At 38.2% G+C, this 25,373-nt stretch overlaps 3 protein-coding genes across 6 annotated transcripts in view; all 3 read right to left on the bottom strand.

The window, feature by feature from the left end:
- Positions 1-494: 494 nt before the first annotated feature.
- LOC130228368 (heterogeneous nuclear ribonucleoprotein L-like) lies at positions 495-10,457 on the bottom strand. Its single transcript, XM_056456803.1, has 11 exons — positions 10,348-10,457; positions 9,591-9,709; positions 7,746-7,983; positions 7,534-7,619; positions 7,279-7,375; positions 6,778-6,850; positions 2,702-2,737; positions 2,390-2,458; positions 1,840-2,111; positions 945-1,066; positions 495-552 (listed from the first exon to the last, which is right to left on the bottom strand). The coding sequence occupies exons 1-11, from the start codon at positions 10,429-10,431 to the stop codon at positions 495-497; spliced, it is 1,254 nt and encodes a 417-aa protein (XP_056312778.1). The 5' UTR covers positions 10,432-10,457.
- Positions 10,458-11,582: 1,125 nt separating this feature from the next.
- Positions 11,583-15,198, bottom strand: srsf7a (serine and arginine rich splicing factor 7a). Of its 4 annotated transcripts, none has more exons than XM_056458126.1 (9): positions 15,112-15,198; positions 14,918-15,022; positions 13,750-13,974; positions 13,207-13,386; positions 13,057-13,125; positions 12,943-12,981; positions 12,399-12,518; positions 12,183-12,275; positions 11,583-12,092 (listed from the first exon to the last, which is right to left on the bottom strand). In XM_056458126.1, the coding sequence occupies exons 3-9, from the start codon at positions 13,965-13,967 to the stop codon at positions 12,041-12,043; spliced, it is 771 nt and encodes a 256-aa protein (XP_056314101.1). In that variant the 5' UTR covers positions 13,968-13,974; positions 14,918-15,022; positions 15,112-15,198; the 3' UTR covers positions 11,583-12,040. The 4 variants fall into 4 exon arrangements, with proteins under 4 accessions (XP_056314101.1, XP_056314102.1, XP_056314104.1 ...); XM_056458127.1 differs by having other exon boundaries at positions 14,918-15,005; XM_056458129.1 differs by lacking the exon at positions 12,943-12,981.
- Positions 15,199-17,404: 2,206 nt separating this feature from the next.
- The window catches only part of slc8a2a (solute carrier family 8 member 2a), a 44,752-nt gene continuing 36,783 nt past the window's right edge, over positions 17,405-25,373 (bottom strand). The window contains exons 9-15 of the mRNA XM_056458125.1: positions 23,978-24,081; positions 23,144-23,161; positions 21,493-21,605; positions 21,338-21,403; positions 18,844-18,943; positions 18,450-18,719; positions 17,405-18,364 (exon numbers count right to left, since the gene is read on the bottom strand). Of these exons, the coding sequence (XP_056314100.1) occupies positions 17,988-18,364; positions 18,450-18,719; positions 18,844-18,943; positions 21,338-21,403; positions 21,493-21,605; positions 23,144-23,161; positions 23,978-24,081 (1,048 nt within the window). The 3' untranslated portion in view covers positions 17,405-17,987. The remainder of the gene's footprint in view (positions 18,365-18,449; positions 18,720-18,843; positions 18,944-21,337; positions 21,404-21,492; positions 21,606-23,143; positions 23,162-23,977; positions 24,082-25,373) is intronic.

Below are 25,373 nucleotides of genomic sequence, written 5' to 3'. Positions count from 1 at the left end.
AAATGTATCACACATGTCTATAACATCCTTTGTAATATAAAAACTGAGAACCTTAACTCAAGTGTAAATGGGAAGCTGATCTGGGTAGTGCAATTGACAAGGATCCCTGGTTGGATCTATGTAGCAACCCTCATGGTGTGTTAGCCTCAAATTTTGCTTGGGAAAGACAATTTCAAATTTTACATAGACTTTATTACACCTGAGGTCAGACAAAAGAATCCAGGTCTGTCTGAGCTGTGTGTGAAATGTAAAGTAGACATTAGAACCTTCCATCATTGTATGTGGAGCTGTCCTTTTACACAGCAGTTTTGGGACTTGATTAGACTGCAGCTCGGCGCCATCTTTAAATGTACATTTCGTTTGGGTGCAAAGACTTGCTTACTGGGCCTCAAAGGGCCTCTTATAATTTTCAGAACAGAGACCTACTACATATTTTGGTTTACTTTGCTCGGAAATGGATCCTTGTAAAGAGGATTAATGAAGAACCACCCAGTTTAAATCAATGGCTGCTCGCAGACTGCAGCATAATCCCACTTGAGGCTCTCTCCACAGCTATGAAGAACAAAACTTTTCTATTGTATCGGACATGGAACCCTTTCCTTGATTATCTAGGAACCGTTAAGTCTCTAAGACTAAAAGCTTGTCTGTGGACAAAAGAAATGTAATATGCCCTTCTGCAATATAATATTGTATTTTTTGTCATTATTAGTGTTATTATTATTTATTTGTTGCTTATTTAATTACAATTTAATTTTATTTACTTTTATTTTATTTTATTTTTATTTCAGAACTCAAAACTCAAATTACATGTACGACAGATATTGTTTTTCTACTCGATGTAATTTTCTGACATGTTTTTGCACTAAAAATATTAAAAAAAATATATTTGAAAAAAATAAAATAAAATAAAAATTTTAAAATGCAGAAAATAATACTCTACACACCAAACATTGAGTTTTTGTCCAAAGAGCATGGTGTTGTTAAGGTGAGAAATGGCTCGATCCACTGCATAACAGTCTCCCATCTCCACCATCGCAGCGCCTGGTTTACTCTTCATAAATTTCACCTAAATGAAAAAAAAAAAAAAAAAACATTAAAAATGTTACAAAATATTTTAACCAACTTTCTACCCAAAAAAAGAGAGAAAAGGAGAAGGTTTTCTACAAAAATGTTTTAGGAAAAACATTTAACATAAGAAATATTTAATGTGCACTAATTTATAAAAGATTATCAGACCCCAAATTTATCCGCAGTCAAATTAATCTTAAAATAGATTTAAATGAAAAACAAATGCATGCAGAAACTGAACTTCTGCTTAATTATGACAATTAACAGATAATGTGCTGCAATAAAGCTCTGAAGACAAGCTCACCACAAGATTTCGCATCACCTCACTATTATTAGTTTAAAGGATAAAACAATGGCCCGTTTTCACATAGTAGTATGGTTTGGTACGCCTTTATGGCTGTCAAAAGGTACCAAAAAGTGAACCGTCCCACTTTTTGGGTACCCTTTCGAAAGGGTACCTAGCACGACAAAAGGGTACCAAAAGGCGGAGCTAGATGCACAGCTGCATGCTACTGGTTTACACACAAGGGTCACTAGACTCCATACCGACCTGTACCGTACCACTTAGTGGAAACGGGCCATAAGCGATAAGTGTTTACTACTATTGTTGAACCTAAAAACACTGAGAAATGCCTAATAAAACCCTCAAAGGTTTGGAACGACACTTAAGTGCACATAAATGCATTTCCCTTTGATAGATTATCCCATTAGTGCTAGAATTTATTCAACAAAAGATCATGAATAACACACACCCAAAAATCTCACACATACCCTTTCCACATTGCCGTACAGACAGAATATGTTGAAGACTCTGTCTGCATTGATCTTGACGGGGTCCAGGCCGTACACCATGACCACAGGAGAATCAGCATGGGCATTGTAGTCCGGGGGAGGCGGCCCGTGTCCATACTGTGCCCCACCGTAGCGGGGTACACCACGACCACGACCAATTGGAGGCCCCATACGCCGGCCCTCATAATGAGGGGGTGGAGGTGGTGGTCCATAGGTGTCATCATAGTGACCGTAGCCACCCTGAGGACCACCTAAACAGAGAGGTTTCAGAATTACACTTAACAAAAAAAAACAAAGCTCAAGGGAATGGCACATTCCTAGCATGTTCGAACTTATTTTAGCAATAAAACACACTGCTGTCATGTCTAAACACCTTGTTGATCGCATATTTTCACAAGTCGCTACCATTCATCTTGCTAGCTTTGAGACATTAATATGTTTTTAAAAAGTTGCCAATATATTATGGCAACTAGCATGTTTTAACGCGTTATTAGGATGGTCGACATTTGTTTGTGTACACGAGACTGACCATATTCAGGTGGATGATCCCCCAGGAGAGCAGGCTGCCTCTGCCGCTTGTTCGGGTTAGCATTAGGATCTGAGAGAAAGACGATGACAATACATTCTCAAATGTGTGAACATAAAAACACACACAAAAAAGGGAAGGAAGGGCTGTGCAACTCAGTGAGTGCCATGCAGTTATGTTTTAGGTGTTAAGACTACTAAGTGGTTGCTAAACTACAAACCATAATGGAGATTCTGAATGATGTATCAGGTCAACCAGAAAGAAATATTGCTTAATTTAAATTTCATACACTTTGACCTCACAACCAACACACACCTTGTGAATTGTTCCAATTGCCGTCTGCGTCGGCATCTGCACAGACAGGTATACACAACAATCAGAACAAAATAAAGTAGAAAATATATACACGATTAAACAACCATGCTTTCAAAACTAAATGTGCATTTATCAAGATCAGGTTTAGATGATATGTTTTGTTGATCTTTGAGAGATCTATGCTACAAAAGAAGAGGTCAAATTGGGCAGGGGAAAAAACACTTCAGACATGATGCCTGGTTCTAGATACAGTTAAAACGACTTCATGTTACTGCGAGATTAAAACAAACGATTTACCCAATAAATGTCAAAAATTTCATACGTCTGAAAAAGGGAAAGCAGAGATTCCTAACAATACATATTCCTAGTTATTTTATACAGGAATATCAAGTGAAAACAGAGTAAAGTCACTGATTTAAGACATACTGAACAAAGAACTTGCTACCTGCTAAAGCTGAAAGACAACATTATAAATATTTGTCATTTATGCAACAATCAACCAGACTCGAACAGCCTGAAAGAAAATAAATTACAGCTGCATATCCACTATCAGGTCAAATAGAAAACAGGAGAACAGGATTTTTGCTTACAGAAGTGTGAAATTATTTAACCAAATTGTTGATGAATCAGCTAGAATGACCAGCTTAAATGAGCAGGGTATTACACTGCCATTAAAAAAAAAATACAATGCAGCAGGCACCATGGTGGAGGTGTGATATTCTTTACCAGTCGCCCTTCTCCTGATGATTTCATTTTCATTCAGTTCTTTAGGAAATTCCTCCAGTCCACTTCATGGGCTTTTGGTGAGCTCCAGACACATCTGTGCTTACCGTAGTAGCAAAGGTGGATAGCAGACAGCAGACAGCGTCGAGTTTAGAAGAGAGACGACACCGCAGCGGTCAGACTAATCCACACCTGCGTCACACAGGAGGCGTAACACAGGGATCAGAACACGGTCAGCCGTGCCCATTGAATTAAACAGATTCAACACAGAGAGGAGGAAAGAGGAGGAGGAGGGATGGAGAAATGACAGAGAGAAAGAGAGAAAGAACTTCAGTCCACAGAGAGACATGGCTTGGGGAGGCAGAGAGAGGATCTGTCTGTGTGATTGATTGGTGGGCCGCTGAGGTTGATCCTTCCCCATGTGTTACGACGGTGTGTTTTCGCATAGTCTTGTCTGGTGCATTTCACTACTGTTAGCAAGATGGCGAAGCATGTGTTTGTGGCGATCACACATTGATGTCAGAGCATGTGGCCTGTGATCATGCACTTTAGGATGTGTCGGTGTTGATGTCATCTCTGTTCAGTATGTATAGACAAATGTCTGCTCTTGGCCAGGTCAGTAGTGACGATGTCAAGTTGTGCGCAACAAAACCACCGTCGCTGTGTTGGAGCAATCTTGTCTTGTGTCGTGATGGTAATGTCGACTTGCTGCTCTCTGCATTAAATGTCAAACAATGTTTGGTGGTGTGTTGTCATGGCAATGTCAGCTTGGCATGTTGTCATGGCGATCTCTGATCATGGAACTTGTGTAATGGCAATCCTGATGTGGTGTGTTGCCACTCATGTTGATTCAGCATGTTTGCATGATGTTCTCAGGAAAGAGAAGAGAAGCTAGAGCAAAAGTAGCCCAAAAACCCCAGAAACATGACGATATTAGGCAAAATAGTGTTATTCTTCTCTGCCAATCTGTGTATCTGTCCCACTTCCCTTCGTGTGTCTGCTGCTTGATTGGTCGATGTTGATGTGCGAAGGTCTTCTGTGATTGGCTTTTATGTGTTATCCAAACAGATTAGACCCATGCCCCTAAAATGTGTCATTAATTCAGACAGATGTCCACCACCTTTGCAGAGAATGGAGATGTTAGCTGAGTGGAAGGATATCTTGAGTGTTTTTCTATCCATGTGACTCGATATGAGTGAAAATGCCGCCTCTGAAGTGCTTAAAAGTTGTGAGCTCCATTTCGCTGTTCCATGTGGCCTGTTGAAGTGCTGCGAGTGTGTTCTTGCAAAGAAGCTTAAAAGCACATGGATATGTTTTGTTGGATTTAAAATGTGCTTAACACTAGTTCCATGTTATCTTAATGCAATTTTACCCCAAAAGACTCGATACATAGACATAAGTAAAAATTGCAAAACACTGAATATGAACTGCTGGACCTCAGGAGGTTGACAGCTCTGGTAGTTTGACCACTTGAGCAAAAACACATGGTGAACGAATTACAACCATGTTAAAATGTGAACCTGTTGCTACAAAGCAGAGCATTTCTATAAACTCTCTTAAGACAAACGAAAATGCCTTCAAAACATTTTGAATGCAGCATACGACAACAGTACGGTCTTTCTCCGTAAAAATTGCCTGGACTACTGTGATCTTAATGTTCACAAAAATCAGCCTGACTGCTCTAAATAAACAGCCTGGCTTTACAGCTTTAAGTTCTCAAGTTTAAGTCTAACAAATGGTGTTCGGCCTCAGGCCCTTGGAGATGAGGCTGGGTGATTATCAAGATGAAACCACAAACGTGATTAAGGAAACTGCGATTGTCATGCACACCTTGTCAGGAAAGCACAATCCTATGAAATCTCCTACAAAGACCAGCGGGTGCTCTCATTCCGAAACTCCAAATACTGCAATGAACCTCCATTACTCCATTTAATTATTTTTTGTTAAGATCCACCTTGATTTGAACATGATTTGCATAGATTTCAGTCAACTACGACTCTGTAGTAAATTCTGCGCCATCTGAAAAGCATGTGCTGGATGGAGGTTTAATAGAACAGGCTTTACTGACAAAACTATGTAACACGCATAAACTGGATTCAATTAATCACTCAGCCCTACATGAAGGACAATCTCATGTACTGTATTGCTGCATACAAGACGAGGAAGATATTTTTCCCACCACCAACAGGAAATAATAAATAAATTCTAACCTCAGCATAACATTCTACAATTGACAGCATTTACAAGATGGAAGCAACCAATGGACAGAGCTTAATGCTGCGTATTGTCAAATTTAAAAACTTTATTAATTTGAGCAACAGCCCCATCTTGTAGGTGACAAATGCAGATTAAAATGCTGATAATCTATCCTGCTCTAATATTTCTTTAAATTTCCTTTACTGGCAGCATTTAACCTCAAATGAGATTTCTAGCTGTTTTTCAGAAGTTTTACAGCCAAACTCTGGAAAGAGAATGGCCCTCCAGGAGTAGGATCGAACACCTCTGTCCAATTCCAAGCTTATCTCAAATCTCCATCATGTAATGTACTAGATTGCAGTGTCATGCTCAGTGAATACGATAGAAAAGAGTGCCTGGTTCCTCAAGGTGTGTATATATATATATCTTGAAAAACATGCGCAGGTCACGAGACAGGTGACATGCACAATAAGAAGTGTTTGTCAATGAGTGCCTTTGCATGCATGTTCTTAACATGATTTATGCTGTAGTATGCAACATTAAGTATATAAATGAAGCCATGTTTCATTAACCAGAGTTACAAACGTTACATATGGTAGCTTTAATAAGCAAATACACGTGGCCAAATGCGTACCAATATTTTTCCTTCATAACAATAAGGGACTAACACGGTGCACAGAAAAGAAACAATTTAAAAGGGTATTGAGTTGCCATCAGCTTAAATTATTAATAAATATTACATTTTTATTAAACAAGTCTTGTAGATGCAGTTTACTAGCATTGACGAATTGATTTGGATGTGAACCAAGACTACAGGATTTCAATGAGCTGATTTTTTTGAGAGTTACCATCCGTTCGGTGTGCATGTAAATATGCCCAATATGAATATTCAGCATGTGTGCTTCTACTCAGTCAGTATGACACAATACCCCACTCATGTTTATAGCTGATGCTTTAGATGTGCATGTTATTTCCACGCGTCTCCAATAACAGAATCAAAATAGTGTAAATATTTTTGCATTATAATTCAAAGAGAAAGAGTGCTAGAATAAAGCAGCGTCACAGAAGTACGTTCTTGGGAAAATATTTACTTTTCACATACTTCACGAGAATGTCACGTGAGAAGGCGTGGTATGAGTGGAGGAGCTGTAACATACCTTGGCCACTGAGATTGGGGTTGGTGTAGTCCCAAGTATCCTGATCATTTTTGAAGACATTGAGACGTGTTGGCTAAACAAAAATAAGAAACTGTTTCATAAGGGCTCTATAAACATTTTGCTTCATTAAAAAAAAAAAAAAAAAAAACTACGAAGGGACCTATTATACATTTATATAGTCTTTACATCATGGGTCCCAAACTCGATTCCTGGAGAGCCACAGCTCTGCGTAGTTTTGTTCAAACCCTGATCAAAGACAGCTGATCCAACTATGAAGGCGTCAAGACTACTAGAGACAATCAAGCAGGTGTGAGTTGGATGGTGGTTTGAACTAAACTGTGCAGAGCTGTGGCCCTCAAGGAATTGAGTTTTAGACCACTGCACAATTTAACTGGTTTATTTTCTACAAAATGTCAGTACATTTAAATTGCATATCATGCCTGCAAAAGGCACTGTGCAGACACAACCATTTGATACATGTGATTGTTATGGGGTACCAACCTTGGCATACTCAATTTTCAGGGTGCAGCAGCCAGAGTAGATGTCTGCTCCATTTAGAGACGCTTTGGCCCTCTGCGCACTCTGGACCGAGTCAAATGTGACCGAGTCAAGGAGAACAATATTTCTATTGTAAACAAGAGCATGGAGGGGAAACTACACATGGGCAGGGTTTACATTGGCTTTGATAAAAAGACAAACATGATGCAGAAATCACAAATACATACAACAGGTTGAAAGCATTTTGATAAAGGATATTCGACCATGGCTTGAACTCCATTCTTCCTGAAAATCACAATCCTTTGCACGGGTCCACAATTATTACAAATGGTGTACAGAACATCCTAGAAACAGAAAATTATATAGTATAAACAAAGCAGAGACAAAGAAGAGTTCAAATGCAATAGTATACGGAAATGCAGTAGGATAAACTCAGCTACTCCTTGATAAATCCGCATGAAAGAACTTACCGTGGTAATGGGGTAGATGGGGTTCATGATGGTGAGGAGAAGCACATTGTTGACGCTCCGTGTATCATCGGAATCAGTGGGCCGAGAGATTTTCTGACTGGTGGAGTAATTGATGTAGGATGGCCGGCCAGCAATGTAGATCTGATTATTGTTAGCGTAAGTCACTGCATTACTGGCACCGTTCATGTCCTCAAACTCCACCAGAGCCTGACGTTTCTTTGGCATCAACACAACGTAACTGAAAACAAAACATGCATACAGTCAATAACAATATCAGGGTTTCTGCTGGTTTCACAAGTTAAATTTATGACTAAGACATTAAGAATTAAATTTTAGACTTATAAAAGGCTAAACGCTAAGGAATTGTAAAAAATTTCATATGCTTTAAAAGTTATAATAAACTAAATGTATGCACAACCATCTGTCCAGGTTGGTGTCCTCAGGTAATTATGGTAAATAGTTAAATTACCTTTTTAAATAAAAAGTTTAAAGTTTTATTGAGATGGATTGTTGGAGATTGGATGGGTGTTGGCCACTTTGGCTAGCAACACGTGAACAAAGTAAAATTAAGACCCGTTTAAAATTATTTAAGACCTACAACACAATATTTCAGTAAATTTAAGACTTTAAGGCCTAAAATTGTGATTTTGAGATTTAAGACATTAAGACCCCACAAATACCCTGAATATTTTAGAATTCTGCAGAAACAGCCGAAACTTCTTACAGAAATACAAACATTTGATAAATTATGTCATTCAATTTCTGTCAATTTTTGGGAAAAGAAACAAGGGTCAAATGAAGTATCTTAGAAAATAAACCCAACACTATTATGCTGCCGATTGCCTTTTACTAGTCCATATATTGTCTTATGTTTATATTTATATATAAATAAACATAACTTGACAATATATGGATATCTTGTTGTACAACACACTCCTATCTAGTTATTAGAAACATCCATCTTTATAAACATTTAGAAATGTAATTCACAATGTAGAGCGCAGGTCTCAATTCAATTCCTGGAGGGGTAGAGCTCTGCAGTTTTGCTCCAACCCTAATCAAACAAAGCTGATGAAAATAATTGAGGCGTTCAAGAGTAAAGCTACGGTCACACTAGAGTTTGAGCATGAGAAATTCTGTCGCACGGCGCTGCGAAAAGATGATTAGACACTAAAAAAAAAGGAAAAAAAACGAGCAATGGGTCCATATTTAAAATTTCTGTTCGGCGAGGTCCTGTTATGTTCCTCAATTGGACTCACACAGTCAAGTGATGCGATTTGCAGGTCAGAGTTCACCAAGCTTGAACTTTCCAAAGCAGTCAACTGCGAAACTTGACACACATACTTGCGTTTCCGGTCTGACGCATTCGTGTGTGTATGAATGGAAATCTATAGGGAGAAAAGTCCAGTGTGACCGCAGCTTTATGAACACCATTGTTTGGATCAGCTGTGTTTGATCAGGGTTGGAGCAAAACTGTGCAGAGCTGCAGCCCTCCAGGTTTGAGTTTGAGAATGTTCTAATACCAAATTACACTGTACTACAATTCTTTTGGGAACCATTAGTAATTTAGTCTACTGGATTTTGATGTTAACATATATTAAAATATATGGATTAAGCTTTTAAAATTTTGTGTCACAATGGGAGTCTTTAAAGACTACATTTACTGATTTACATGCACTTCTCTAATATAAATGGATCCCAAATACACTTATTCAATTTCTTTTCCAAGTTTACTACTATAACACTTTTCACAAATATTGTTACAAAGCAGCTTTACAAAAGGTGCACATTATTATCTTTCCCCCTCAATTAAAAAGTTAAACAAGCGCAGCAAGGGCACATCACCTGATAGTGCCAAACTCCTGCAGCGCCTCCACTAGGTCAGCCTCGGTAATGCCGTCAATGAGCCCCCTCACATGCACTACAAGCGAGGGCAAGGTCTTGTGCGGGTCATTATAACCCTCCTGCACACACAAAGGGACAAGAGAAAGAGTAAATTAAACGATAGTAAGATATAAAGCTAGCATGCTTGTGTATGCCTAATACAGTCACACAATCAATTTAATCATTAAATTTACAATGTTAACGGTTTAGTTAAATTAAGCAGACGGTAGTGAAGATACAGACTAGTAAAATTTTATCTAATTAGCAAAATTTACACCGATATACTAAAAAGACGAAAAGAAACACTTGTTTTCACGTTTTCAAACACTCCACGACATTTTTCGTTGATTTAAAACAATGCACGTCTGTTACAAGATAGGGTGAGCGGTATACAGCAAAGACGGAGCGGACTGAGCAGAACAATGAATGAGCATTCAGTAAAGCTCTCTTGGTCGATCTATTGGTAGGATTTATAAGTCGCTAACTTACATTAGATGATCGAATTATACATTTCACATTATAGCTAATACTTCATTTATTCGACAAAACCCACGTAAGCTCATTATTTCACAAAACTAAAAAAAACTGGAGTTAGCTTCAAGCCTACGCTAGCAAGTAGCATCGCCTACTGAATGAAAAAAACGCGTTTCGGAAAGAAAACAAAGTTTTAAAAGCCCCATGCATGACAAATTCAATAAAGTGAAAGAAATCAAAGTACCGTGTCCATTCCGTCACTATCTGTTTTTTGTCTTTTTGTTGCTCTGCCTCCGTCGCCGTAATAATGGCCTGCAGCAGCAGCCATGTTGTCTCAAATGAAGTGATCTAAAATGGAACACACCGCTGATGCTACGGCAAGTCGCATGGGGGAGGGGTAGGAAACGCGAAAAACTGCAATGACCCCGTCTGCGTAGACCGCATTTGCTTCGAGGTCGTTTATCAATGTTTAATACACCAAAATGCCATTTAGGCCGAGCATATTTGGAATTTATGATATAGTATATATCGGATTATCTACAGCTCAGTCATACAGGCACACATACGTCATTTTCTTTACATGCTATGCACCGTACTGGTAAATAGAGTGATGTAGGCTACTTGAGTTTTACATGTCTCCAGCAAAACCTGCATTAGAAAATAACGTGGTTTTGAGACAGTGTGGTTCTCAGAGGACTCATTTTTATCTACACAATTAGGTTTATAATACGTAAAGAAGAGAAAAAGATATCACTCTAGCTCACAAAACACGGGAAACGTTGACTGCTGTCGTGTCTATTTTGGATCTCTTGACACACCTGGTCCAGATCAGCTTGTTAGCATATTAACTGGAGTTAAGAACCATAAACCAAACACGAATGAAAGTAGTATATGAAAGAAGCCACAGGAAACATTACCAAAAAAAATGGTGTTCAATATGACATCTTACACCAAGGATGTACAAACTCAGCCCTTAACGGTCGGCGTCCTGTTGAGTTTAGCTTCAACACGTGCGAGGAATTTTCTAGTACAGGGGTGTCCAAACTCGGTCCTGGAGGGCTGGTGTCCTGGAGAGTTTAGCCCCAACCCTAACCAAACACACCCGAACCAGCTAATCAAGCCATTACAAGATATACTAGAAACTTCTTGGCAGGTGTGTTAAAAGCAAGTGTAAACTAAACCCAGCAGGACACTGGCTCTCCACAATCGAGTTTGGACACCCGTTCTATTTAGTAAGAGTTTGATTAGCTGGTTTGATTTTGATTAGCTGTGTTCGATTAGGGTTGGAGCTTAACTCTCCAGGACACCAGCCCTCCAGGACCAAGTTTGTAAACCCCCGTCTTACACCATGATGTGATTCAGTTGATCATTGCACAAGTGTTGCTATTAATTTTTTTTTTAAGTGTTAAATTGTAAATGCAAATATTTAAACCAGTACACCTCAGATCACCAAAAAAAAAAAAAAGCACACTGAAAGAGTTGGATTTGTAAAGCTTTATTAAAAAGATCATTGCCATTTTCAATGCCAAAAAAAAAAACCTTCTACAAACAAACAAATCACAGCGTACTCAGTTCATATAATACACTGACTAAATCACAACATAGCTCATTCACCACCTTACCCACAAATCACTGACCACAGGACACTGGCTCAACACTGAAAATTAAAAAAATTCAGCTCTTAAAAAATATTTTGAAGGGAAGGAGAGGGGGGATAAAAGGGAAAATATGTATGAGCTGCTTGAGATGACAGTGATGATTTTACAAGGTGGGAGGAGGTGTCACTGAATTCTGGGGAGGGAGAAGAATTAAAAAAAATAAAATAAAAAAAAGCTTTGCAGCTACAATAGAACCAGTATTGAACTCAAGGGGAAGATAAAATGCATTTCAGCCCTGAGGCAAAGGTGGGGAATGGGGGTGAAGCATCAGTATTCAGATCAGTCAGCATCCGGTGTTGGACTTCTCCTTGGGCTGGCAGACCTGGAATGACTATGAGACACATACTGTTAGCATCCATTCATTTATTTTTCACCAAGAATGACCAAACTGAAATGCGCCATTGTGTAAATTTGGGTTTACCTGTCTTTCTTGTGACTGATCGAACGAGATCGAGAGCGAGATCTGGAGACACTGCGATCCCTCTGCCTGGAACCAGACCGTGAACGAGAACGACTATAAAGGGGGAAGAAAAAAAAAAATTATAATTTATTGATATGCCATTTGCAACACTAGCACTTCCCATTTTATCCATGTAAAATAAAAACAGCAATTTAGCATGGGTTAAACATGCAGTACCTGTCTCGATGAACAGGTGTCCTGGATCTGGACCTTCGGACAGGGCTCTTTGACCGGCGTACAGGTGAACGTGACCGGCCACCAGGGCTTCTGGATCTGGAGCGGCCTGGGGATCCTGACCTACAATACAGCAGTAAAGAAAACACATTAAGAAAGAATAGGCAACATTACAATAGCGTTACGGCAAACCAATACCGCAATCAGAGTAGAAATCAGAAAAGAAATTAACTTTTACATTAAGTGCAAGTACTTGCTTTCTGATTTCCAGTGGCATTTTCCACCTCTGTAATGGGCAATTTTCACAACTTCCAAAATGTAACCAATTATTTGGAGGTAAATCTATCTACCTACCTACATACACCCCCCAGGGAGACTGAAATCTTATTCACGTCCATTAATAATAATAATAATAATAATTTTTTTTTTAAAAACAACGGTGAGGGATTTGTTCAGGCCTGTAAAGCATTTTTGCTTTATTATCCTGAATTTGATGGTCAATATTTGCTCTGACCCTGGCAGAAACAGGCACTGACTGGGGGCTTACCTGCTTCTGCGTTTTGAGTATGAAGGTGAACGGTACCTCCTGAAAAAAATAAAATTACATAAAATTCATAACTGTAAAGCATTTGAAACACAGCCAAGTAGTAACAAGACTTGCCTTTCATTGCTACGACTACGAGAGCGGTAGCGGCGACCACGAGATCTGGACCGGGAGCGAGATCCTGACCTAAAAATATGTATTATTATTATTATTAGTAGCAATACAAAATGGTCTAGATAACACAAATAAAAATCTTAATTCACATACCTGCTGCGTCTGCTTCGCCTTTTGCTGAAACGATAGCAGTCGTAGGCATAATGACCCGTTTCCCCACACTGGTAACAGCGGTCATTGGGGTCAAATTGCCTGCGGCTGGGACGGCCGTAACGGGACTTTCTGGACATACCATTAGACAGCTCAACTCTGACACGGGCTCCACAAAGCACCCTGGGATATCACAGATCAGAAGGTTAGAGGTTTTCCCAGACCAAACCAAGGTGGCACACATACACATGACCATGCGGTCTAGAAAATTCGCAGACCATTTTAATTTTCAGACCTTCACACATTGCCTAGATTCAGGTAAAGCTCAGAAAAATTAAGACAAACAAATGAACTGAAAAAAGGACAACAATTATTGTGCATCCAGAAAATAATACCACATAAGTTGGGGCCTTTGTGAGCGGAAAGAAAACTGATAAACCGCCGTCACTCACCCCTGCGGGTCTGAGCTCCCTGAAGTGGTCAGGGTGTTAAATGTGCAGCAGTAGCATCATCAAATGTAGGCAGGTAGAACTCAAGTTGACTCACTTTCCATCCATCCCCTTTACGGCATCCTCTGCATCTCTGGCATCCTCATACTCTACGAAGGCGAAACCTGGAGGGTTCCGGGCGACCCATACACTCCTTAGTGGCCCGTAGTAACTGAAGGCTCGTTCCAGCTCACCTTTGGCTGCACCATTGCCAAGGTCACCCACATAGACCTTACAGTCGGAGGTGCGAGAGGAACTTCGGGATGAGTACGACATCTTGCACCTGTAGTACAAAAAAAAAAAAAAAAGTGAATTGTTGTAATTTAATCTTTTCAATAATGCTTTAAACATGCTTAACACCGAGTTAAAAAGGTAAAGATCACCCAAATTTCACTTTTATTAAATTTAAAGAGCATTTGGTTACTAATATTTCAACTTTCTTCGCGTTGCACAAAAAAGATACTTCAGTGTTGGGTTGTGACCATTTTAAAAAGTGATTTTTTAAACAACCTGAAGGCACTTGAGCAATGCTTCTAATATGTATATGGCTACGTAACAACAGGTCAACAAAACAATAATAAAACAGTTTTAGGGTAAAAATCCTGGTTCTTAGTACTGCAGGGTACAGCATTAAATATTCAGTGCGCATGTTAGCACGTTACTGTAGTAACGCACGCAGTGCAGCTCCAGCTCTGCCTATGCTAAAAACATCGCATCTCACGATCAGCTGTTCACATGTAATCCAAATCTGTTAAAGCTCTAGACGTGTTAAATCACTGTTGACAGACAGCACAAATGTATTGATTTCTTCGACTATTAGGCTTTAGTTTCGCTTTCCTATATATTAGCAGTCTCTTCAACTGCCGATCTGCGGCCATGATGAATGACTCGATCGTGTTTATCAACAAAACGCATATTTAGAAAAGCACAGCGGCCTCCGACATAAAAGCTTCATAAGCACGATTTGGATTGCATCTAACCAAGTGGTTTGATTGTTAGCTAATAACCAACATTAACGCCATTAGTAATTGCGCCAGAATCGCAGGCCGCTCTTTGTTTGGCTCGCTTTTGAATCAAACGCTACACCTACCGAAGCTTAGGACGCACCGACAGACACAACCGTGTAAACCCCGAGCTCTCGTACACGGTTTATAAACCTATGCGAATATAAAAATCCTATGAGATAACACCAAATAAACAACACGATATGCTGCACGCGGACTTACTGTGTGACTCGACGTCCTCGGTTCCGTGTGAGGGCGCGTGAACGTCTTCTTCTTCCGGTTGATTAAAGGCGCTTCAACCAAACCTTGGCTGAAAGGGGGAAACGGCTAACGTATACAAGCACATACAAATATGATAACCGCTAATACATCAAAATAATACAAACGGACGCATTTAACTCAAACAGAGCTCTCACCGATTCTCTTATCTCATGCTACTTGCGTTCTTGTCCCGGAAGCGTCACCCGTCAGCTGCTGATCGAGCGTGGCCTTGTCCACTTCTCTCACTTCCAGGAAAGGGCGGTGCCTTTAATACATAAATCTGATTGGCTCTCACATATGTCACTCAAACTAAAGGCGCGTTTGTTCTGTGTTTTTAGCGGCGGGGATTTTCATTCATCACAGAATTCGAATTGTTCACTATAAGATTGATTCAATTCAGCTGATGCTAGCGAATCCTGCTCTCTAGAAACTAGGTTACATGTCAATACCAGACTTACCCATTTGACTGTAAGAACGGCAAACTTCTCTAAATATTCTATGTTATGTAATATGCTAAATATGTATTATCTAATTATATTTTATTTTGACATATTAGAGATAAATAATTTTACAGAAGGGAATTTTGGGATCTCTTTTATCACAACTTTATAAATAATACACTTGAAAAATGTTTACATTTTGTAAAGTAAAATGTATATAATCAGGCAAATTATGTAAGAAATTAACTTTAAGAATATGATCTCCTGAAGTGAAGATTTAAGGCTTAGTTTTTTAAAATTGCCATTAAAACATGTATTGATTGTAACCATACACACACAACAGTGTATTAAAAGAAACATCTAAGTGTATTTTGGATGTTTTCTTTCCACGACATTTAAGAAATGTACAGTAGTCAACATTTGAAGTGGATCGAAAAGTATTTCGAAATTGTCCAAAGACAGGAATGGGTGTTGTTCGATAGATTTAAGACAACTCTGCTAAAAGGTTTTGATCCTCTTAAAATGCTGACTACTATATAAAGCCAAAAATGCCAATATCTTAAATTGACAGGTACATGAAACATTTTTAACTGCTATGCATTATTTTAGTTACTTCCCAAAACCACTGAATGACCAATTAGTTTAAAATCATTGATGGAACAGACAAATAATTTACTAACAAATCTACCAAGAATAATATATTGACATCCAAGCATCTACCTCACAAACACCAACTATCTACAGTGTATTATAATTAACATTCATACATACAACCTTGTTATAAACAAATGAATAATGTGTTTTTACAAAAAAAAAAAATAATAATGATCACAAGTAAATCTTGGTAACCAATAATTATCTATGGTTTTGCTACACTAAACAGCACCTGACAAAAGTCTTGTAGCCTATCCAAGTTTTAGGAACAACAAATAATAATGTGACTTTTAGTTGATCATTTGGTGTCAGAAGTGGCTTATATGAAAGACAAAGGCCTCTAGATTACGATTATTTTACTAAAATAAAATATGATCATGTCTTGATTTTTAATGATTTATTTAGGACAGGAATGTCTGACTTTGCTTAGACAAAAGTCTTGTCACTTAACAGAAATAATGTACAATATAGAATATAAAGTCATGGTGCGGTGGAAAAAGAATTAATATTGTGTCTGACTCCCATGAGCTTGGAGGACTGCATCCATACATCTCTGCAATGACTCAAATAACTTATTAATAAAGTTCTTGCAGGATTTACAGATTTTATCAAGAGTCTCTGGATTCATCCTCAATTCCTCCTCCATCTTACCCCAGACATGCTCAATAATGCTCATGTCTGGTGACTGGGCTGGCCAATCCTGGAGCACCTTGACCTTCTTTGATGTAAAGGCTGAACTATGAGAAGGAGCACTATCCTGCTGAAGAAGTTGCCCTCTGCTGTGGTTTATCATGTAATGGGCAGCACAAATGTCTTGATACCTCAGGCTGTTGATGTTGCCATCGACTCTGCAGATCTCTCTCACACATGGGGTACTGGATGTAACCCCAAACCATGATTTTTCCTTCACCAAACTTGACTGATGTCTATAGAAACCTTGGGTCCATACAGGTTTAATCGGTCTTCTGCAGTATTTGTGATGATTGGGATGCAGTTCAACAGATGATTCATCAGAAAAATCTACATTCTGAAACATTTCAGGTTATTATTTGTTGCTTCTACAACTGGGATTGATGACAAGACTTTTGTCAGGTAGTGTAGTATTTGTAGTGAAACTGTGGTTGGAGAACTGCTACACTGAATAAATAAATAATATTATGGTTACAGCACTTTTACTAAAATAAACCATGGTTCATTTTAATTCTGTAACAGAAACAAAATCATTTAAGATGACTCAAGGAATGGGCCAAGAGTGTACTGAGATAAGCTGCATATTTCTACTGTAATGCCTTGAGAACAATAAAAACAAACACTTACATTTGTTAATGATTTTACTTGCATTTAAATGCTGAAATTATACATTTGAGTGAATTCATGAAGTGACATGACACAGACCCTTTAATTGAGAAAATGAATGAATGTGAATTACCATAATGATTATCCCATTTTTCTTTCATAAACTTTTCAAGGTAAATCCCACAATACCTGACATCCAAAAAAGTTCAGTTTCACTCATAACAGAGTTCATCCAGTCCTTTATATGGAGAGTAATACGTGCCTTCTCTCTCAGAGGGAGGCCTAGCATTCAGACACATCAATTACTGGTCATCAGTCAGTATATAAAATGACACCACAGCTCTGTCAAAAAAAAGTGCTACATCTTGCAGTATTTCATTCATGTCACTGACAGTCTGATGGTGTCAAAAATCACACTGCCTCTAATGTGCTCTGAAATCAAAGCCAAACACCAGTATTAGACATCCCCGACAGCAGTTCAGTCAGTCTTACTCACTCTCACACATTTTAGGTACTTTTGTTTACACAGAAAGTATCTACCCTATGTACATTCTACATCGCACAGCTCAGTTCTCACAAAACTAATTTCATCTGAATGCTATTAGTGTAAGTGTGAGTCTGTGTGTGTGTCTCTTTGGTCCTCAGAATCCAGTAATATGACAGTAGGCCTCCAAGCTGGAGAACGTGATATAGAGGAGCCACAAACCGACGAACAACAATGAAGTCAGGACCTTCATCACTTTAGGTCCACCCAGCTCTCCACCCACCGATGGCCGCCGCCGAAGCATCAGCACGCCAATATTAATGAAGGCAAAGATGGTGAAGAGTGTGACCGAGAATGCAAGCGAACCGGGGTCTACATGAAACACCTGACCTTTGACTTCCCAGTAAACAGCCGAAACTGACCAGGCCACACCAATCCCGAGAAAAACATTCACCGCATTGCTACCCGTCACATTTCCTACTGAAGCATCAGCATATTGATCCTGTTTAGCAGCGACTTTACTTGCGAATGTGTCTAGAAGAATAAAGGGAAGATAAGAGATGATTAGTTAATACATTTATTTATTTATTTATTTACATACGTACTACCATATATCTACCTGGTATGGAGGTTCCCAAAGCAACAAACACTACAGCGGTGACAGTGTCCCGGAGGCCTACAGTGCAGCCAAAATGAGATGCCAAATCTCCAATGACAGCAGTTAGCAGCCCGATGACCAGAATGGACACAATGAAGCAGGCCCAGCCGTTCCAGTACTCAGTGGGTGGAACGAAGGCAAACAGAATTTTCCAGAACACAGTAACTGCATGCATGAAATAATCACAGCATGACGGCGGCTGAGGTTCACCTCCTTCTTCATCAGCTTCCCCTGAGAGGCAGAAATAAAATATCATCATCATCATCAAGAATCATATGCACACAAACACAGCTTAATTAATTTCACATAAATATACGTGAACAGATATTGAGAGTCTATATTGATTTGGTTCTACCTGCGCTGACTGTTACTGCCTCGATGAACTGTTCTCTCCAGGAGTGTGTGCCAAGTACTTCGGCAAGGTTAGTATCCTTTAGTAGACGGTCTACAGTATTCTAAACATGCATGCACAATATAGTGGGGCTCAGTGATTGACAAATATTTCAATTAAACACTCGTCAATCAGTCTGGATCAATTTGTCATTAGAAGTCATTTAACCCTTGTGTATTGTTTAAATTGACTATTCTTTCGTTATGTTAGTGTCTGTTTTTGCACCGTTGACTTCCATTATAACGATATTTTTTTTGCAAAGCAGACCCCAAATAATTATGCATTTTTTTTTTTTAATTCTTTTACATTTTAGATTTTGAACAAAGCCTGAGATCCACCCAACAAAAAAGTCAAATAAAATAAAAACAGTTATACTGCAGTAATCAGGATTGAAACATATCTGACACAGTCTCTCTCATATTTAACCAAAATTGTACAGTTTTCTTACTGGCACCGTTTATTTTGGCTGTGGTGTATTCCAAATAATGTCCAGTAGATAGAGCCTCCAGGATAGATCAGCCAGAGCAGATGGATCCAGCCTTATTTTCAGGGTTGTTGTTGTTGTTTTTTTTTTTTTTTTTGCAGCAGCAGCAGCAGTCAGAACAACAGACAGAATCCTTGTTTAGTTGATGGATATGGAGAGTGATGAATCGTCCAGTAGGAGAAAAAGCTTTGGGTCCTATTGGATCTGAGTTTCCATTAGACCTAATAGTTGGTCTCGCACCTTGGACCAGAATAATGCAATTTGGAGACAATAATCATGCATTCTTGACTTTAGTGGTTTTACCTTTAGGGAAGTGGTAAAATTAATATTTTTACTGTTGATTATTAGTTGGCAGCATTATACATTAGTTAGTTTTTGGCATTTCTATACAGTTTTATAGAGTATAACAACATATTATAGTGTGCGTGCATAAATACACTTTTTATTTAGGTTCTGAGAGCTGAGGTGCTTATTTTGATTGTCTTTGACATACCAAGGTAAGTGTGCAAAGGTCTCTTTCACACTATACTAAACACACAATATAGTCCATATAACTTAATATATAACTCATATAAAAGCCAGAAGCTAAGCATTTTTTTGCACTGCAACTGATGATCAACAGTTACAATTACAAATTGTACATCTTCCCAACAGGAAAAAAACACAGACAATTAAGATAAATAATGTGGTCTCATGGCTTTGCAATAAAAAAATGTCATTAAAATGGATGTCAATGGGGCAACACAACCACTAACATAATAATGAAAGGGTAGTAAATCTGTCCACAGAGTATTGTTGAGTTTTTGAAAAGATTTCAAAGTACTTTCACAAAATATGTATCAAAATAAGATTTGTCACCAAAAATCACCTCATTTGTTGAAGTTGTGGCCGTATTAAGACTCAAAATCCCCCCAGAGTGGATATGTTTTCATTTGTGTGCTGCCCCAACAGCACACAAGGGTTCATTTTTGTTTGTAGTATGGCCAGTATTGTTAATTAATTCTTGCTGGTTTTTTGTTTGGCCAAATCTAGATTTTGTTTTATTGTAAAAATCATAAGAAGTTGTGTTTAAAGCTGTAGTTTTAATCTGTGTACAGTTATTTCTCAATTTTGTGTCAGTGGCCACCCCAACCTCTCAGTTTATGGAAGTTGTGGGGATTGTAAGCACAAACGTAAACCTTGAGGTGTTGCACAAAAGGCCAAAGCAATATTGATTTGAATCACAATAAAAAAGTGTCCCCAAAAATGAAAATGTGGTTCCTCATGTGGTTTTAAACCTATTTTAGTTTCTTTCTTCTGTTGAACACAGATAGATATTTTCAAGAATGATGGGATCCATCGACTTCCATAGTAGGAAAAAACGACAATGGAAGTCAATGGCTCTAAAATCGCCTACTCCTCTAGTTTCAATTGTAATTACACTTTTACATTTGTTGAATTTGAATTACACTTTTTTTTATTAAGTAATTAAAACATAAAATAATTTTAGCTGAAGATGTAGTTTTTATTAATTCATAAAGTCAATGGCCATAGAAACTTTAAGAGGGAAAGTTATATAAAACTTTGAAGCAAAATTTCCACTCTGTGCAAGAAGTTAAACATTATTTACTACATTACTTCTATATTCTTCTTTAAAAAATGTTTTGGTTGCTGCTGACTTGCATTTTATAAATCACCAAGGACCAGTTTCAGTTAAAATATTAAAGTCCTACTTTAAAAAAATAGAAATAAATAAAACTGTCAATGGCCTGAGTGTTGTAATATTTATACAATTCACTAAAATGTTATGTTGTGGGTGGGTGGAGGGATTTGTCAATGTGCATAAAGTCAATCTGCAATTAGTGAACACAGATTAAAACAGTTGTGAATGGGAAAAAGAGGTTGAATTACATTACAATCTTCATGCATTTAGGTGTGATTCAATCAGTCAGAGAGTGTTTAAAGGCTGAAGTTTATAGGGCAAACCCAACACACTTCACACTGAGGCAAGTGGATTACTACCGCATCTAAGACTCCATTAGGGGTCATTCCCTGTCGGACCTATATAAAGAGGAATCACAGTCAATATAGAGTCTATATGACAGACTACATGAGTTTAATGTTTTGTTGTATGTAGAATGTGTGTATACCTTGAAGGCCATACTCTCCTCAATAATGACTTCTAGCTTGCTGTGTTCTCCTAGAGCAGGCTTCCCCTTTTCTGCTATACGTCTGGCCTCCTCCACTTCTGGACCAGGGGTGGCTAGTGAGAATGAGAGCAAAGGTAAATAAAGGACAAATAATAAATGTTCAGATGTGGCATGTAACACATCTGTATGTGAAAAGTGATAAATAAATCTGTATGTGACCCTGGACCACAAAAACTTGCATGGGTATATTTTTGGTAATAGCCATGTGACAGAGATACAACTACTTGAAATAAATATATATATATATATATATATATATATATATATATATATATATATATATATATATATATATATATTATATATATATAATATATATATATACACTCACCTGACACTTTATTAGGTACACCTAACCAACTGTTTGTTAATGCAAATTTCTAATCAGCCAATCACATGGCAGCAACTCAATGAATTTAGGCTTGTAGACATGCTCAGGACGATTTGCTGCAGTTAAAACCGAGCATCAGAATGGGGAAGAAAGGTGATTTATGTCACTTTGAACGTGGCATGGTTGTTGGTGCCAGACAAGCTGGTCTGAGTATTTCAGAAACTGCTGATCCACTGGGATTTTCACGCACAACCATCTCTAGGGTTTACAGAGAATGATCCGAAAAAGAGAAAATATCCAGTGAACGGCAGTTCTGTGGGCACAAATGCCTTGTTGATGCAAGAGGTCAGAGATGACTGGCCAGACTGGTTTGAGCTGAAAGGCAACAGGAACTCAAATAACCACTCGATACAACCGAGGTATGCAGAAGAGCATCTCTGAATGTACAACACGTTCAACCTTGAGGCAGATGGGCTACAGCAGCAGAACACCATACCGGGTGCCACTCCTGTTGACTAAGAAGAGGAAACTGAAGCTACAATTCCAACAGGCTCACCAAATTTGGACAATAGAAGATTGGTAAAATGTTGCCTCTGATGAGTCTCGAATTTTGCAGCGGCATTCAGATGGGAGATTAAAGCATGGATCCATGCTGCCTTGTATCAGCGGTTCAGGATGGTGGTGGTGTAATGGTGTGGGGGACATTTTCTCAGCACACTTTGGGCCCATTAGAACCAATTGAGCATCATGTCAACGCAACAGTCTACCTGAGTATTGTTGCTGACCATGTCCATCCCTTTATGACCACAGTGTATCCATCTTCTGATGGCTACCTCCAGCAGGATAACAGGCCATGACATAAAGCGTGAATCATCTCAGACTGGTTTCTTGAACATGACAATGAGTTCCCTGTGCTCAAATAGACTCCACAGTCACCAGAACTCAGTCCAATAGAGCACCTTTGGCATGTGGTGGAACTGGAGATTCAAATCATGGATGTGCAGCCGACAAATCTGCAGCAACTACGTGATGCTATCATGTCAGTATGAACCAAATTCTCTGAGCAATATTTTCAGTACCTTGTTGAATCTATGCCATGAAGGATTTAGGCAGTTCTGAAGGCAATATTTATATATATATATATATATATATATATATATATATATATATATATATATATATATATATATATATATATATATATATATATATATATATATATTAGTCCACACACAAATATGTAAAAATAGTATGGCTTACCCTGGTTCAACAGCAGATCTACTTGCAGCATGTCAGTGAAAAATAAATCAATCAATGAACTGCTCAATGAACCACTCAATCAATCAATCAATCAATCAAGTTTATTACGCCAATCATGGCTGCATTTATTTTGATAAAAATACAGTAATATTGCAAAATAATATATTTTTTAGTATTTATAAGTGAATAAAACGCATAATTAAATTTGCTGGTTTATTTGATGGTTTATCATATAAAGTGACATCGCTTGATTCAAATGGATTTTTTTTTTACAATCATTGCTTCATGTTGTTTTCAATTAGTTTTCTGGATATTTTCTTTTATAGGTTTGTAGGTTTAAAATCACATGATGGAATAATTTTATTTTAATGTAAAGAAAGTTCATATCCATCCATCTATCCATCCATCACAGTGCTTGGTTAATGGTTAATGAAAGTAGCTAATTAGCTCACTAATGAACCTGGTGTTAATTCTCTCTAACAATCAATTTTCTTCACACACATCAGCTCATATTACGTACACAAACCCACAAATGTGAGGTTGAAGTGTGTGTGCGTGAGTTGGATCTAGTTACTGTGAGTGACGCATGTCTAGTTTGTCCCCCTGATGTGCTGTTGCTATTGATCTGAAATTGGACACTGGTCATAGAAATGTGTATGTGTGTATCAGAGAGGTGACCAGGAGGCTACTGGGATCTCGGTAACCATAACACATTAAAAAATAGACCAGCAATCATTGAAACCACTTGAACAAAGAAAAAAACGGTAACAGTGATGATTAATAAGAATAGGTGCACACACACACACACACACACACACACACACACACACCCACCTGAGATGCCTCTCTTGAGCCATTTGGGCTCGTCAAGGACAATGTAGAAATTCTCTCGCTTCTCATATTCCTGCATGTTAATGATGCGCACCTGAAGTGTCTTACTGTGGACACAAAGAGCAAAGGACAAATCATCATTTCCTCTTGGCTTTACCTCTGAAATATTAAAGCAGACCTCAGCATTTAAATCACATCAGAGTTAGGCCTACATGAATACTTTAACACACAGTCTATAAATAATTCAATCACACACTGAAGAACTGAGACGGGCGTTCAGTTGTGTACAAGCTCTCCTTTTCACAAACCAGTGCTGCATTGAAGATTTAAGATTTATCTAGTTTGTTTTAACAATAAAAGGCTCTCTGAAGCTTCACTGCCCACTAGACAGCACAGATTTCTATGAGAATATACAGATACCTTTAGAAAAAAGAGAATCTTATGCGATTACTATGAGTCTTTTCAACTTAAAATAAGAAAATATACGTTCAGTCTAGGTTTTATGTACTTTTCATAAATATGTCAAATATTACTTTTAAATACATGACTTATACAGACAGAAAAATCCTAAATATTCATTCATTCATTCATTTTCTTTTCGGCATAGTCCCTTATTAATCTGGGATCGCCACAGCAGAATGAACCGCCAACTTATCCAGCATATGTTTTATGCAGCAGATGCCCTTCCCATCACTGCAACCCATCACTGGGAACCATCCATACTCACTCATACACTACGGACAATATAGCCTACCCAATTCACCTGTACCACATGTCTTTGGACTTATAGGGGAAACTGGAGCACTTGGAGGAAAACCACACCAATACGAGGAGAACATGCAAACTCCACACAGAAATGCCAACTTACCCAGCCGAGGCTAGAACCAGCGACCTTCTTGCTGTGAGGCGATTGTGCTACTCACTGCGCCACCGTGATGCCCCAAATTCTAAATATAATTGGCCTTTTCTTAAGTTTTAACTGTATTTCAACTGAATCTTTTGATCAAGATATACTTATTTACTCATCCTCCACTTGCTCCAAACATGTTTGAGTTTATCTCTTCTGCTGAAGGGATGATATTCTAAAGAATGTTGGGAATAAAATTGACGTCCATAGTATTTTTTGTTGCTGCTATTGATGTCAACAGCTGCTTTTTTCCAACAATCTTCATAATATCTAATCCTGTGCTTAACAGAAGAAAGAAACTCATAAACGTTTAAAACAATCTGGTGATTAAATAGTGAGGAAATTTAAATTTTTGGGTGAAATATCTCTTTAAAATCATAATTAAGCATTCTAAGTACACTTGGCTACTAGCTGTAGAAGTTTTACACACGTATATTATAGGAACAGGTCTTCAGGTAGTTTACTTGCAATATAAAAACTTGAAAAACTAGA

Source organism: Danio aesculapii, chromosome 5 (assembly GCF_903798145.1).
Source record: "Danio aesculapii chromosome 5, fDanAes4.1, whole genome shotgun sequence".
Classification (NCBI taxonomy): domain Eukaryota; kingdom Metazoa; phylum Chordata; class Actinopteri; order Cypriniformes; family Danionidae; genus Danio; species Danio aesculapii.
The sequence above is the reverse complement of the archived record's forward strand: the minus strand, read 5'-3'. Positions and strand labels throughout refer to the sequence as shown.

Excerpts from the sequence above, each read along its gene's own strand:
- srsf7a (XM_056458126.1), bottom strand. The coding sequence starts at position 13,967 with ATGTCGTACTCATCCCGAAGTTCCTCTCGCACCTCCGACTGTAAGGTC. Across the intron at positions 13,387-13,749 it reads GTAAAGGGGATGGATGGAAA|GGTGCTTTGTGGAGCCCGTG; the intron begins GTGAGTCAACTT and ends GTGATATCCCAG. Across the intron at positions 12,519-12,942 it reads TACTCAAAACGCAGAAGCAG|GTCAGGATCCCCAGGCCGCT; the intron begins GTAAGCCCCCAG and ends GCTGTATTGTAG.
- LOC130228368 (XM_056456803.1), bottom strand. The coding sequence starts at position 10,431 with ATGGCTGCTGCTGCAGGCCATTATTACGGCGACGGAGGCAGAGCAACA. Across the intron at positions 7,984-9,590 it reads CAGGAGTTTGGCACTATCAG|TTACGTTGTGTTGATGCCAA; the intron begins GTGATGTGCCCT and ends TTTTGTTTTCAG. Across the intron at positions 6,851-7,278 it reads TGAAAATTGAGTATGCCAAG|CCAACACGTCTCAATGTCTT; the intron begins GTTGGTACCCCA and ends ATTTTTGTTTAG.